This window comes from Bombina bombina, chromosome 7 (genome assembly GCF_027579735.1).
Source record: "Bombina bombina isolate aBomBom1 chromosome 7, aBomBom1.pri, whole genome shotgun sequence".
In the NCBI taxonomy this organism is placed as follows: Eukaryota; Metazoa; Chordata; class Amphibia; order Anura; family Bombinatoridae; genus Bombina; species Bombina bombina.
Genome location: NC_069505.1, coordinates 591,054,654 through 591,069,576, shown reverse-complemented (window position 1 = coordinate 591,069,576; position 14,923 = coordinate 591,054,654). Strand labels below are relative to the sequence as shown.

Sequence of the window (14,923 nt, the reverse complement as noted above, 5' to 3'; positions counted from 1 at the left end):
CCCCCCCAAACGCCTCATGGGACTAGTACGCAGCCCGTGATTGGAACGCTGGCAAATGCCACTTCTGAATGGCTGACTGGCTTCTCAATGAAACTTGAACTAGACTTTACCTATGTGTTGAACATATTGCTGGGGATTAAACAGTTAAGTTTACTAATAATATATGTGCTAACAAATTAGAGGATAAAGCGTTTGCATTAGAATATCCCTGTCATTAAGATTAGCATACAAGATTTAGAGAATCCTTCCTCTGTGACAAGGGGACACATTGCACTTTCAGGAACATATTAAACAGCAATAACTTTACATGTGTCTTAAATAAACATTTATTAAGTAATAAGGGTGGCGGCTTTTACACACAAAGGTCAGATAATGCGCTAATAAGGAGCTTTGCTTACAATAGATACAAGTCGAACCAATAAATAAAGTACAGCACCAAAAGCAAATATACAGCTGTATAATTACAACCAAAAAAAATATTATCATCCAATATCCTTATTCAAGGTCATTATAAATATAGTCCTGTGCATTTTTTGTCTGATCAAATGGAGAGGGTGTGACATTATTCTGCAGTAATCCCCAGCTTGGTCCTAAATAAAGTGTTTTATTGTGTAAACCAGAGGGATATTTCACTCTTTCAAAAAGCGATTGTTCTGTTTGGTAGTTTGTGGATTTTGTTAGTAGCCGGAGTGACGCTCTGTAGCCTTCTTATATGAAGGTAGCGCGGTGTATCTGGCGCTCCTGCAGCTCTCTGTATAAAGCCTCGTTTTCTCTTTGCAGCTTCCAGATGCGCTCATTCTGCGCAGAGAGCTCCTGCAGAAAACACAATATGTTATAGTGCCGTCCCAGAACAAATATACGCTGCGCTTATCCTTTAACAGTCGCACACATATAGGTGTTACTGCACCTCCATAATAAACAGAACCCCCCTTAACTATTTCTATACTGAATTCTCACTCTGCCATGCAGCCATCTCTGCTATTATTGGAGCATTTGAAAGGTGGGAATATCATAGCTGCCAATGTTCAATGGATATTTAATCAGAACATTTTATTTATTTATGTTGAAGAGATACTTAGGGAGGTGTCTGAAGCACTATATGGCGGGAAATAGCGCTCCACAAATGTCCCTGATTTTCAACTAAAGATATAAAGAGAATGAAAATTTGATAGAAGTAAATTAGGTAGTTGTTTAAAATTGCATGCACTATCTGAATCAAGAAAGAAAACATTTTTTGTTTCATATCCTTTACAAAACGATAAATAAAATCTAGGAACAAGTATGTAGGTAGGGTCCAATGGTTTCCAAGCTGCATCCACTATGCTTTGCACAAAAACACTCAATGCAAACTAAATACAATAAGCACAAAATATTCAATACTGGATCAGTCTGATATATAAACTGCAGATGATTCAAACATGCCAGTTCAGCAAATGAACTATTTTATTTGTCTGCAGTTTTAATGCATAGTGCAGGAGACTTGGACGCTACGATATACAAATACACAAAACCAACATGAACCTGTTGTCTGATTTCCACGGTCGGACATCCATTTTACCGCATGATACCGCGCGTTCACTACTCAGGTTTAGCGACTAACACTCTATAGTGGGTGCGCAGAGCAATATTGTTCTAACATGCGGAATGGTGTGTGCGGCGCAATAGAAGATTTAAACGGATGTTCCAACCAAAATTCAAATGCACATGGGCGCAATTCAGATTATATTAGAAGCATTTTTGAAATATACATTGGCTAATATGTCTCTAGTGAAAGCTACAGCTGTTTCAAGAGTGTACTTAAAGGGACATTATACACTAGATTTTTCTTTGCATAAATGTTTTGTAGATAATCCATTTATATAGCCCATACAGGTTTAAAAAAAAGAAAAAGTATAGCTTTGCTTATTTTTAAATAACATTGCGCTGATTTTGAGACTCCTAACCAAGCCCAACGTTTTAGGAGAATACTGATGTCTACCCTTTAAGTCTGCTCCTTGCAACAGCATTTTAAACAGCACTTGCTCAGAGAGATAAGATTCTTGTATCATCTGGTAATTACTCATTTGATACAAGTCACTAAAACAGAGATACATTTTATTAGAAGTATTTTTCCCAATACAATTATTTTGTAAATATGTTTATATTCAAAGATGTAATTTATCTAAGTGCATTTACATTTTGACTGGAATGTCCTTTACGTGTACAATGGACTTTATCACTGGCTAAATATATTTTTTATAAAAGATTGTTCACCATCAGCAATTTTGTTTTATCTTATATAATGATCCAATATATACACATATGCAAACATACTCTCCTCCAGTGCTTGAATTATACTCACCCTTGTGAGCTGCTTGTTCTGGTGTTTAAGAGAGGTCAAGATGTCAGAATGCCTAGAGTTGAAGCTCGGTTGTCTCCGGACACCCTATAGAAAGAAGTGGTAAGAAGAGACATCAGAAACTATACTTTGATGTGATTTACTTAATCAGTTTCTTATATCAGACGTCTATATAAGAATATACATGCAGTGCTATAATTTGCTATAGCCATTGTCAAAGTTACCCTACGTACATCAGTCCTATGAGAAATATTCATTTAAGGCCCCAAAAATAATATGTAACAATACCACAATGTGCTTTTATTATGTGTATATAGGGTTGCCACCTTGGCCATATTTTCCTAGACACTTATATGTTACACATGCTGCAGGGCGTGCAGAGGGGAACATGACTAGTGCTGTCCAGGGTTTTTAATTAATGTTCCTACATGGACACCCTGCAGCATGTGTAACTTATAAGTGTCCAGGAAAACATGGCTGAGGTGGCAACCCTATATGTCTAGCACCTTTTTTTTCCTTACATTTATCGGCTCTGTTCTAATTCTTGGAAGAGGTTAAATCAATATTATAGCCTATAAGCCAGTGATGATTAGTGAGAAGTGCCTATAAGCCAGTGATGATTAGTGAGAAGTGCCTATAAGCCAGTGATGATTAGTGAGAAGTGCCTATAAGCCAGTGATGATTAGCGAGAAGTGCCTATAAGCCAGTGATGATTAGTGAGAAGTGCCTATAAGCCAGTGATGATTAGCGAGAAGTGCCTATAAGCCAGTGATGATTAGTGAGAAGTGATAAGCCAGTGATGATTAGTGAGAAGTGCCTATAAGCCAGTAATGATTAGTGAGAAGTGCCTATAAGCCAGTAATGATTAGTGAGAAGTGCCTATAAGCCAGTGATGATTAGCGAGAAGTGCCTATAAGCCAGTGATGATTAGTGAGAAGTGATAAGCCAGTGATGATTAGTGAGAAGTGCCTATAAGCCAGTAATGATTAGTGAGAAGTGCCTATAAGCCAGTAATGATTAGTGAGAAGTGCCTATAAGCCAGTGATGATTAGTGAGAAGTGCCTATAAGCCAGTGATGATTAGTGAGAAGTGCCTATAAGCCAGTAATGATTAGTGAGAAGCCAGTAATGATTAGTGAGAAGTGATAAGCCAGTGATGATTAGTGAGAAGTGCCTATAAGCCAGTGATGATTAGTGAGAAGTGATAAGCCAGTGATGATTAGTGAGAAGTGCCTATAAGCCAGTAATGATTAGTGAGAAGTGCCTATAAGCCAATGATGATTAGTGAGAAGTGCCTATAAGCCAATGATGATTAGTGAGAAGTGCCTATAAGCCAATGATGATTAGTGAGAAGTGCCTATAAGCCAGTAATGATTAGTGAGAAGTGCCTATAAGCCAATGATGATTAGTGAGAAGTGCCTATAAGCCAATGATGATTAGTGAGAAGTGCCTATAAGCCAGTAATGATTAGTGAGAAGTGCCTATAAGCCAATGATGATTAGTGAGAAGTGCCTATAAGCCAATGATGATTAGTGAGAAGTGCCTATAAGCCAGTAATGATTAGTGAGAAGTGCCTATAAGCCAATGATGATTAGTGAGAAGTGCCTATAAGCCAGTAATGATTAGTGAGAAGTGCCTATAAGCCAGTGATGATTAGCGAGAAGTGCCTATAAGCCAGTAATGATTAGTGAGAAGTGCCTATAAGCCAGTAATGATTAGTGAGAAGTGCCTATAAGCCAGTAATGATTAGTGAGAAGTGCCTATAAGCCAGTGATGATTAGTGAGGAGTGCCTATCAGACACCGATGATTAGTTAGAAGTGCCTATAAGCCAGTGATGTTAGCGAGAAGTGCCTATAAGCCAGTAATGATTAGTGAGAAGTGCCTATAAGCCAGTGATGATTAGCGAGAAGTGCCTATAAGCCAGTAATGATTAGTGAGAAGTGCCTATAAGCCAGTAATGATTAGTGAGAAGTGCCTATAAGCCAGTAATGATTAGTGAGAAGTGCCTATAAGCCAGTAATGATTAGTGAGAAGTGCCTATAAGCCAGTAATGATTAGTGAGAAGTGCCTATAAGCCAGTAATGATTAGTGAGAAGTGCCTATAAGCCAGTAATGATTAGTGAGAAGTGCCTATAAGCCAGTGATGATTAGCGAGAAGTGCCTATAAGCCAGTGATGATTAGTGAGAAGTGCCTATAAGCCAGTAATGATTAGTGAGAAGTGCCTATAAGCCAGTAATGATTAGTGAGAAGTGCCTATAAGCCAGTAATGATTAGTGAGAAGTGCCTATAAGCCAGTGATGATTAGTGGAAGTGCCTATAAGCCAATGATGATTAGTGAGAAGTGCCTATAAGCCAGTAATGATTAGTGAGAAGTGCCTATAAGCCAGTGATGATTAGCGAGAAGTGCCTATAAGCCAGTAATGATTAGTGAGAACGGCCTATAAGCCAGTGAAGATTAGCGAGAAGTGCCTATAAGCCAGTAATGATTAGCGAGAAGTGCCTATAAGCCAGTAATGATTAGCGAGAAGTGCCTATAAGCCAGTAATGATTAGTGAGAAGTGCCTATAACCCAGTGATGATTAGCGAGAAGTGCCTATAAGCCAGTAATGATTAGTGAGAAGTGCCTATAAGCCAGTGATGATTAGTGAGAAGTGCCTATAAGCTAGTGATGATTAGTGAGAAGTGCCTATCAGACAACGATGATTAGTGAGAAGTGCCTATAAGCCAGTGATGATTAGTGAGAAGTGACTATCAGAAACCGATGATTAGCGAGAAGTGCCTATAAGTCAGTAATGATTAGTGAGAAGTGCCTATAAGCCAGTGATCATTAGTGAGAAGTGCCTATAAGCCAGTGATGATTAGTGAGAAGTGATTATCAGACACCGATGATTAGCGAGAAGTGCCTATAAGTCAGTAATGATTAGGGAGAAGTGCCTATAAGTCAGTAATGATTAGGGAGAAGTGCCTATAAGCCAGTGATGATTAGGGAGAAGTGCCTATTAGACAACAATGATTAGTGAGAAGTGCCTATAAACCAACAATGATTAGTAAGAAGTGCCTATAAACCAGTGATGATTAGTGAGAAGTGCTTATCAGACAATGATGATTAGTGAGAAGTGCCTATAAGACAACAATGATTAGTGAGAAGTGCCTATAAGCCAGTGATGATTAGTGAGAAGTGCCTATCAGACACCGATGATTAGCGACAAGTGCCTATAAGCCAGTGATGATTAGTGAGAAGTGCCTATTGGCCAACGATGAGTGGTTAGAAGTGCCTATAAGCCAACGATGAGTGGTGAGAAGTGCCTATAGGCCAATGATGATTAGCGAGAAGTGCCTATAAGCCAGTAATGATTAGCGAGAAGTGCCTATAAGCCAGTGATGATTAGCGAGAAGTGCCTATAAACCAGTAATGATTAGTGAGAAGTGCCTATAAGCCAGTGAAGATTAGCGAGAAGTGCCTATAAGCCAGTAATGATTAGTGAGAAGTGACTATAAGCCAGTGATGATTAGTGAGAAGTGCCTATAAGCCAGTAATGATTAGTGAGAAGTGCCTATAAGCCAGTAATGATTAGTGAGAAGTGCCTATAAGCCAGTAATGATTAGTGAGAAGTGCCTATAAGCCAGTGATGATTAGTGGAAGTGCCTATAAGCCAATGATGATTAGTGAGAAGTGCCTATAAGCCAGTAATGATTAGTGAGAAGTGCCTATAAGCCAGTGATTAGCGAGAAGTGCCTATAAGCCAGTAATGATTAGTGAGAACGGCCTATAAGCCAGTGAAGATTAGCGAGAAGTGCCTATAAGCCAGTAATGATTAGCGAGAAGTGCCTATAAGCCAGTAATGATTAGCGAGAAGTGCCTATAAGCCAGTAATGATTAGTGAGAAGTGCCTATAACCCAGTGATGATTAGCGAGAAGTGCCTATAAGCCAGTAATGATTAGTGAGAAGTGCCTATAAGCCAGTGATGATTAGTGAGAAGTGCCTATAAGCTAGTGATGATTAGTGAGAAGTGCCTATCAGACAACGATGATTAGTGAGAAGTGCCTATAAGCCAGTGATGATTAGTGAGAAGTGACTATCAGAAACCGATGATTAGCGAGAAGTGCCTATAAGTCAGTAATGATTAGTGAGAAGTGCCTATAAGCCAGTGATCATTAGTGAGAAGTGCCTATAAGCCAGTGATGATTAGTGAGAAGTGATTATCAGACACCGATGATTAGCGAGAAGTGCCTATAAGTCAGTAATGATTAGGGAGAAGTGCCTATAAGTCAGTAATGATTAGGGAGAAGTGCCTATAAGCCAGTGATGATTAGGGAGAAGTGCCTATTAGACAACAATGATTAGTGAGAAGTGCCTATAAACCAACAATGATTAGTAAGAAGTGCCTATAAACCAGTGATGATTAGTGAGAAGTGCTTATCAGACAATGATGATTAGTGAGAAGTGCCTATAAGACAACAATGATTAGTGAGAAGTGCCTATAAGCCAGTGATGATTAGTGAGAAGTGCCTATCAGACACCGATGATTAGCGACAAGTGCCTATAAGCCAGTGATGATTAGTGAGAAGTGCCTATTGGCCAACGATGAGTGGTTAGAAGTGCCTATAAGCCAACGATGAGTGGTGAGAAGTGCCTATAGGCCAATGATGATTAGCGAGAAGTGCCTATAAGCCAGTAATGATTAGCGAGAAGTGCCTATAAGCCAGTGATGATTAGCGAGAAGTGCCTATAAACCAGTAATGATTAGTGAGAAGTGCCTATAAGCCAGTGAAGATTAGCGAGAAGTGCCTATAAGCCAGTAATGATTAGTGAGAAGTGACTATAAGCCAGTGATGATTAGTGAGAAGTGACTATAAGCCAGTGATGATTAGTGAGAAGTGCCTATAAACCAGTAATGATTAGTGAGAAGTGCCTATAAGCCAGTGAAGATTAGCGAGAAGTGCCTATAAGCCAGTAATGATTAGTGAGAAGTGCCTATAAGCCAGTGATGATTAGTGAGAAGTGCCTATAAGCCAGTGATGATTAGCGAGAAGTGCCTATAAGCCAGTAATGATTAGTGAGAAGTGCCTATAAACCAGTAATGATTAGTGAGAAGTGCCTATAAGCCAGTGATGATTAGCGAGAAGTGCCTATAAGCCAGTAATGATTAGTGAGAAGTGCCTATAAGCCAGTGATGATTAGTGGGAAGTGCCTATCAGACAACGATGAGTAGTGAGAAGTGCCTATCGGCCAACGATGAGTAGTGAGAAGTGCCTATCGGCCAACGATGAGTGGTGAGAAGTGCCTATAAGCCAACGATGAGTGGTGAGAAGTGCCTATAGGCCAATGATGATTAGTGAGAAGTGCCTATCAGCCAATGATGATTAGTGAGAAGTATCTATAAGCCAACAATGATCAGTGAGAAGTGCCTATAAGCCAATGATGATTAGTGAGAAGTGCCTATAAACCAATGATAATTACTGAGAAGTGCCTCTCAGCCAACAATGATTAGTGAAAAGTGTCTATAAGCCAACAATAATCAGTGTCTAACGGCCGATGATGATTAGTGAGAAATGCCTATAAGCCAACGATGATTATTGAGAAGTGCCTATAAGTCAACAATGTTTACTAAGAAGTGCCTATAAGCCAACAATGATTAGTGAGAAGTGCCTATAAGCCAACGATGATTAGTGAGAAGTGTCTAACGGCCAATGATGATTACTGAGAAGTGCCTATAAGCCAACAATGATCAGTGACAAGTGCCTATAAGCCAACGATGATTACTGAGAAGTTCCTATCAGCCAATGATGATTAGTGAGAAGTGCCTATAAACCAACGATGAGTAGTGAGAAGTGCCTATAAGCCAATGATGAGTAGTGAAGAGTGCCTATAAGCCAATGGTGAGTAGTGAGAAGTGCCTATAAGCCAATGATGATTAGTGAGAAGTGCCTATAAGCCAATGATGATTAGTAAGAAGTGCCTATAAGCAAATGGTGATTAGTGAGAAGTGCCTATAAGCCAACAATGAGTAGTGAGAAGTGCCTATAAGCCAATGATGAGTAATTCGAAGTGCCTATAATCCAATGATGATTAGTGAGAAGTGCCTATAAGCCAACGATGATTTGTGAGAAATGTCTATAAGCCAATGATGATTAGTAAGAAGTACCTATAATCCAATGATGATTAGTGAAAGTGCCTATAATCCAATGATGATTAGTGAGAAGTGTCTAACGGCCAATGATGATTAGTAAGAAGTGCCTATAAGCCAACGATGATTAGTGAGAAGTGTCTATAAGCCAATGATGATTAGTGAGAAGTGCCTAAGAACCAATGGTTATTAGTGAGAAGTGCCTATAAGCCAATGGTGATTACTGGGAAAGGCCTATCAGTACACAATTTAAAAAGCTTCAAATTCACATTTTTAAAGGCCAGCTTCCAATCGGGATCTGCAGTGCTCTCGGGTCCCGAACGGCACTTCTTCTATATATTTTACCAATTTGTGGGGGTTAAACACACAGCAGTGCAGGGTCAATAGTCTTAAAATGACATGCTCTAACAAATACAAATTAGAGCATGTCGTTTTTCGACAATTATGGCCCTCTAAGAAAAGAAAAAAGTCAACATGTCTAAATGCAGCATTTTCATATGGATGACAGGATTACAGAGTACAGTGTAGCTTTAAAATTTTATGAAAATGACCAGCCAGGAAGGTTGTTATGATCTATATAGATACACAATCAGAACTTGACTTTCTGGAATAATCTATTCATCTACTTATCGTTTAAAAAGGATTCACCTTTTCTGATGGGGAAATTAGGTCACTCAAGAATCTATTCACTTCTTGGATTTGAACCATTAGTGACGTGCCAAGAAGAGGTGGCGGTGGAACCAGAGGTGGGTCCTGATGAGAAAAGTCCATTAGTCACTTAACACAAGAGAGAAAGAAGAAAACAGACCCCATACAGTGACAGTTCTAGAGAGTACCACCTGCCCTCCCTCATAATTGCAAGTCCAACAGTTCCCAAAAGTGTCAAAAGCCATTCAGTTTTTACATTTCCTTTACTCTACCCAGGACAAGGAGCAATACAGAGAGGAGGATTTAAAGGGACAGTGTGCTGTAATTTGTTTTCTTCATTAATGTTTTTCTGATGATATGTTTTATCTGCTGGAGTGTATTAAATTGTAAACAAACAGCTCCTTTACCTTCATTTTCTTATTTAAAAATAGCTGCTTTAAACAAGAAAATCAGGAGAAGCAGTAGCCTTGTATCTCTTTGGTAACCTGTGTTAGTCTAGAACCCCCCCCCCTGGTTCCACATTGCATATGGCACAGCAAAAGTGGGCTTGAATGTGTTACCTTAGAACACCGTAGCTCTCTCTGCTTCTCCGCCTCATGTAACCTCTCCTTATACCATTCCTGTGCTCTGTCCACCAGCTGCACCCCATCTAACAACGCATCCCGCTCCTGCTCCAACTCCTTCATGCGACGCAGCTATAGAAAATCACACAGCATCATTCAGTACATGAAGAGTATTGTTAGTAGCAGATCAGTAGTTAGCGAATCATAAACTTTCTTAGGGTAGAAAAGAATGTAATTCTAAACTAGTCAGAGGTGTGTGTGAGTTAGAAATGGTGAGAAATCTGCAGCAGAATATGCAGATGTGTGTTTTAAAAAACATAATTTATGCTTACCTGATAAATTCCTTTCTCCTGCAGTGTGATCAGTCCACGGGTCATCATTACTTCTGGGATATTACTCCTCCCCAACAGGAAGTGCAAGAGGATTCACCCAGCAGAGCTGCCATATAGCTCCTCCCCTCTACGTCACCTCCAGTCATTCGACCAAGGACCAACGAGAAAGGAGAAGCCAAAGGGTGTAGTGGTGACTGGAGTATAATTTAAAAAATATTTACCTGCCGTAAAAAACAGGGCGGGCCGTGGACTGATCACACTACAGGAGAAAGGAATTTATCAGGTAAGCATAAATTATGTTTTCTCCTGTTAAGTGTGATCAGTCCACGGGTCATCATTACTTCTGGGATACCAATACCAAAGCAAAAGTACACGGATGACGGGAGGGACAGGCAGGATCTTTATACAGAAGGAACCACTGCCTGAAGAACCTTTCTCCCAAAAATAGCCTCCGAAGAAGCAAAGGTGTCAAATTTGTAAAATTTGGAAAAAGTAAGAAGCGAAGACCAAGTTGCAGCCTTGCAAATCTGTTCAACAGAGGCCTCATTCTTAAAGGCCCAAGTGGAAGCCACAGCTCTAGTGGAATGAGCTGTAATTCTTTCAGGAGGCTGCTGTCCAGCAGTCTCATAAGCTAAACGTATTATGCTACGAAGCCAAAAAGAGAGAGAGGTAGCAGAAGCTTTTTGACCTCTCCTCTGACCAGAGTAAACGACAAACAGGGAAGACGTTTGTCGAAAATCTTTAGTTGCCTGTAAATAAAATTTTAGGGCACGAACTACATCCAGATTGTGCAGAAGTCGTTCCTTCCTTGAAGAAGGATTTGGACACAAGGATGGAACAACAATCTCTTGATTGATATTCCTGTTAGTGACTACCTTAGGTAAGAACCCAGGTTTAGTACGCAGAACTACCTTATCCGAGTGAAAAATCAAATAAGGAGAATCACAATGTAAGGCTGATAACTCAGAGACTCTTCGAGCCGAGGAAATAGCCATTAAAAATAGAACTTTCCAAGATAACAACTTTATATCAATGGAATGAAGGGGTTCAAACGGAACGCCCTGTAAAACATTAAGAACAAGGTTTAAACTCCATGGCGGAGCAACAGTTTTAAACACAGGCTTAATCCTGGCCAAAGCCTGACAAAAAGCCTGAACGTCTGGAACTTCTGACAGACGTTTGTGCAACAGAATGGACAGAGCTGAGATCTATCCCTTTAAGGAACTAGCGGATAAACCCTTTTCTAAACCTTCTTGTAGAAAAGACAATATCCTAGGAATCCTAACCTTACTCCAAGAGTAACCTTTGGATTCGCACCAATATAGGTATTTACGCCATATTTTATGGTAAATCTTTCTGGTAACAGGCTTCCTAGCCTGTATTAAGGTATCAATAACTGACTCCGAAAAACCACGTTTTGATAAAATCAAGGGTTCAATTTCCAAGCAGTCAGCTTCAGAGAAGTTAGATTTTGATGTTTGAAAGGACCCTGTATCAGAAGGTCCTGTTTCAGAGGTAGAGACCAAGGTGGACAGGATGACATGTCCACCAGATCTGCATACCAAGTCCTGCGTGGCCATGCAGGCGCTATTAGAATCACTGATGCTCTCTCCTGTTTGATTCTGGCAATCAATCGAGGAAGCATCGGGAAGGGTGGAAACACATAAGCCATCCTGAAGGTCCAAGGTGCTGTCAAGGCATCTATCAGGACCGCTCCCGGATCCCTGGATCTGGACCCGTAACGAGGAAGCTTGGCGTTCTGTCGAGACGCCATGAGATCTATCTCTGGTTTGCCCCAATGTCGAAGTATTTGGGCAAAGACCTCCGGATGAAGTTCCCACTCCCCCGGATGAAAAGTCTGACGACTTAAAAAATCCGCCTCCCAGTTCTCCACTCCCGGGATGTGGATTGCTGACAGGTGGCAAGAGTGAGACTCTGCCCAGCGAATTATCTTTGATACTTCCATCATTGCTAGGGAGCTTCTTGTCCCTCCCTGATGGTTGATGTAGGCTACAGTCGTGATGTTGTCCGACTGAAACCTGATGAAACCCGAGTTGTCAACTGGGGCCAAGCCAGAAGGGCATTGAGAACTGCTCTCAATTCCAGAATGTTTATTGGTAGGAGACTCTCCTCCTGATTCCATTGTCCCTGAGCCTTCAGAGAATTCCAGACAGCGCCCCAACCTAGTAGGCTGGCGTCTGTTGTTACAATTGTCCAGTCTGGCCTGCTGAATGGCATCCCCCTGGACAGATGTGGCCGAGAAAGCCACCATAGAAGAGAATTTCTGGTCTCTTGATCCAGATTCAGAGAAGGGGACAAGTCTGAGTAATCCCCTTTGCACTGACTTAGCATGCACAATTGCAGCGGTCTGAGGTGTAGGCGTGCAAAGGGTACTATGTCCATTGCCGCTACCATTAAGCCGATTACCTCCATGCATTGAGCCACTGACGGGTGTTGAATGGAATGAAGGACACGGCATGCACTTTGAAGTTTTGTTAACCTGTCTTCTGTCAGGTAAATTTTCATTTCTACAGAATCTATAAGAGTCCCCAGGAAGGGAACTCTTGTGAGTGGAAAGAGAGAACTCTTCTTTTCGTTCACCTTCCATCCATGCGACCTTAGAAATGCCAGTACTAACTCTGTATGAGACTTGGCAGTTTGAAAGCTTGAAGCTTGTATCAGAATGTCGTCTAGGTACGGAGCTACCGAAATTCCTCGCGGTCTTAGTACCGCCAGAAGAGCACCCAGAACCTTTGTGAAGATTCTTGGAGCCGTAGCCAATCCGAATGGAAGAGCTACAAACTGGTAATGCCTGTCTAGAAAGGCAAACCTTAGATACCGGTAATGATCTTTGTGGATCGGTATGTGAAGGTAAGCATCTTTTAAATCCACTGTGGTCATGTACTGACCCTTTTGGATCATGGGTAAAATTGTCCGAATAGTCTCCATTTTGAACGATGGAACTCTTAGGAATTTGTTTAGGATCTTTAAATCCAGAATTGGCCTGAAAGTTCCCTCTTTTTTGGGAACCACAAACAGATTTGAGTAAAACCCTTGTCCCTGTTCCGACCGTGGAACTGGATGGATTACTCCCATTAATAAAAGCTCTTGTACGCAGCGTAGAAACGCCTCTTTCTTTATTTGGTTTGTTGACAACCTTGACAGATGAAATCTCTCTCTTGGGGGAGAGTATTTGAAGTCCAGAAGGTATCCCTGAGATATTATCTCTAGCGCCCAGGGATCCTGGACATCTCTTGCCCAAGCCTGGGCGAAGAGAGAAAGTCTGCCCCCCACTAGATCCGTTCCCGGATCGGGGGCCCTCAATTCATGCTGTTTTAGGGGCAGCAGCAGGTTTCCTGGCCTGCTTGCCCTTGTTCCAGGACTGGTTAGGTCTCCAGCCTTGTCTGTAGCGAGCAACAGATCCTTCTTGTTTTGGAGCAGAGGAAGTTGATGCTGCTCCTGCTTTGAAATTCCGAAAGGAACGAAAATTAGACTGTCTAGCCTTAGGTTTGGCTCTGTCTTGAGGCAGGGCATGGCCTTTACCTCCTGTAATGTCAGCGATAATTTCTTTCAATCCGGGCCCAAATAAGGTCTGCCCTTTGAAAGGTATATTAAGCAATTTAGACTTAGAAGTAACGTCAGCTGACCAGGATTTTAGCCACAGTGCTCTGCGCGCCTGAATGGCGAATCCAGAATTCTTAGCCGTAAGCTTAGTTAAATGTACTACGGCATCTGAAATAAATGAGTTAGCTAACTTAAGAGCTTTAAGCTTGTGTGTAATCTCATCTAATGGAGCTGATTCAAGTGTCTCTTCCAGAGACTCAAACCAAAATGCTGCTGCAGCCGTGACAGGCGCAATGCATGCAAGGGGTTGCAATATAAAACCTTGTTGAACAAACATTTTCTTAAGGTAACCCTCTAACTTTTTATCCATTGGATCTGAAAAGGCACAGCTATCCTCCACCGGGATAGTGGTACGCTTAGCTAAAGTAGAAACTGCTCCCTCCACCTTAGGGACTGTTTGCCATAAGTCCCGTGTGGTGGTGTCTATTGGAAACATCTTTCTAAATATCGGAGGGGGTGAGAACGGCACACCGGGTCTATCCCACTCCTTAGTAACAATTTCAGTAAGTCTCTTAGGTATAGGAAAAACGTCAGTACTCGACGGTACCGCAAAATATTTATCCAACCTACACATTTTCTCTGGTATTGCAACTGTGTTACAATCATTCAGAGCCGCTAACACCTCCCCTAGTAATACACGGAGGTTTTCCAGCTTAAATTTAAAATTTGAAATATCTGAATCCAATCTGTTTGGATCAGAACCGTCAGCCGCAGAATGAAGCTCTCCGTCCTCATGTTCTGCAAGTTGTGACGCAGTATCTGACATGGCCCTAACATTATCAGCGCACTCTGTTCTCACCCCAGAGTGATCACGCTTACCTCTTAGTTCTGGTAATTTAGCCAAAACTTCAGTCATAACAGTAGCCATATCCTGTAATGTGATTTGTAATGGCCGCCCAGATGTACTCGGTGCCACAATATCACGCACCTCCCGAGCGGGAGATGCAGGTACTGACACGTGAGGCGAGTTAGTCGGCATAACTCTCCCCTCGTTGTTTGGTGAAATGTGTTCAATTTGTACAGATTGACTTTTATTTAAAGTAGCATAAATGCAGTTAGTACATAAATTTCTATTGGGCTCCACTTTGGCATTAGCACATATAGCACAGATGTCTTCCTCTGAATCAGACATGTTTAACACTCTAGCAAATAAACTAGCAACTTGGAAATACTTTTCAAGTAATTTACTATAATATGAAAACGTACTGTGCCTATAAGAAGCACAGAAAGAGTTATGACAGTTGAAAGTTAATAAACTGAAAGGTTATAGCATCAAATCTTTGTAAAA

At 41.1% G+C, this 14,923-nt stretch overlaps 1 protein-coding gene across 2 annotated transcripts in view; it reads right to left on the bottom strand.

Moving 5' to 3' along the window:
* Positions 1 to 308: 308 nt before the first annotated feature.
* Positions 309 to 14,923, bottom strand: part of SAPCD1 (suppressor APC domain containing 1) — a 57,216-nt gene continuing 42,601 nt past the window's right edge. The window contains exons 2-5 of one of the 2 annotated variants that reach the window (XM_053722085.1): positions 9,677 to 9,811; positions 9,117 to 9,221; positions 2,342 to 2,425; positions 309 to 813 (exon numbers count right to left, since the gene is read on the bottom strand). In XM_053722085.1, coding sequence (XP_053578060.1) covers positions 709 to 813; positions 2,342 to 2,425; positions 9,117 to 9,221; positions 9,677 to 9,811 — 429 coding nt within the window. In that variant the 3' untranslated portion in view covers positions 309 to 708. The remainder of the gene's footprint in view (positions 814 to 2,341; positions 2,426 to 9,116; positions 9,222 to 9,676; positions 9,812 to 14,923) is intronic. The other variant, XM_053722086.1, reaches the window with a different exon arrangement.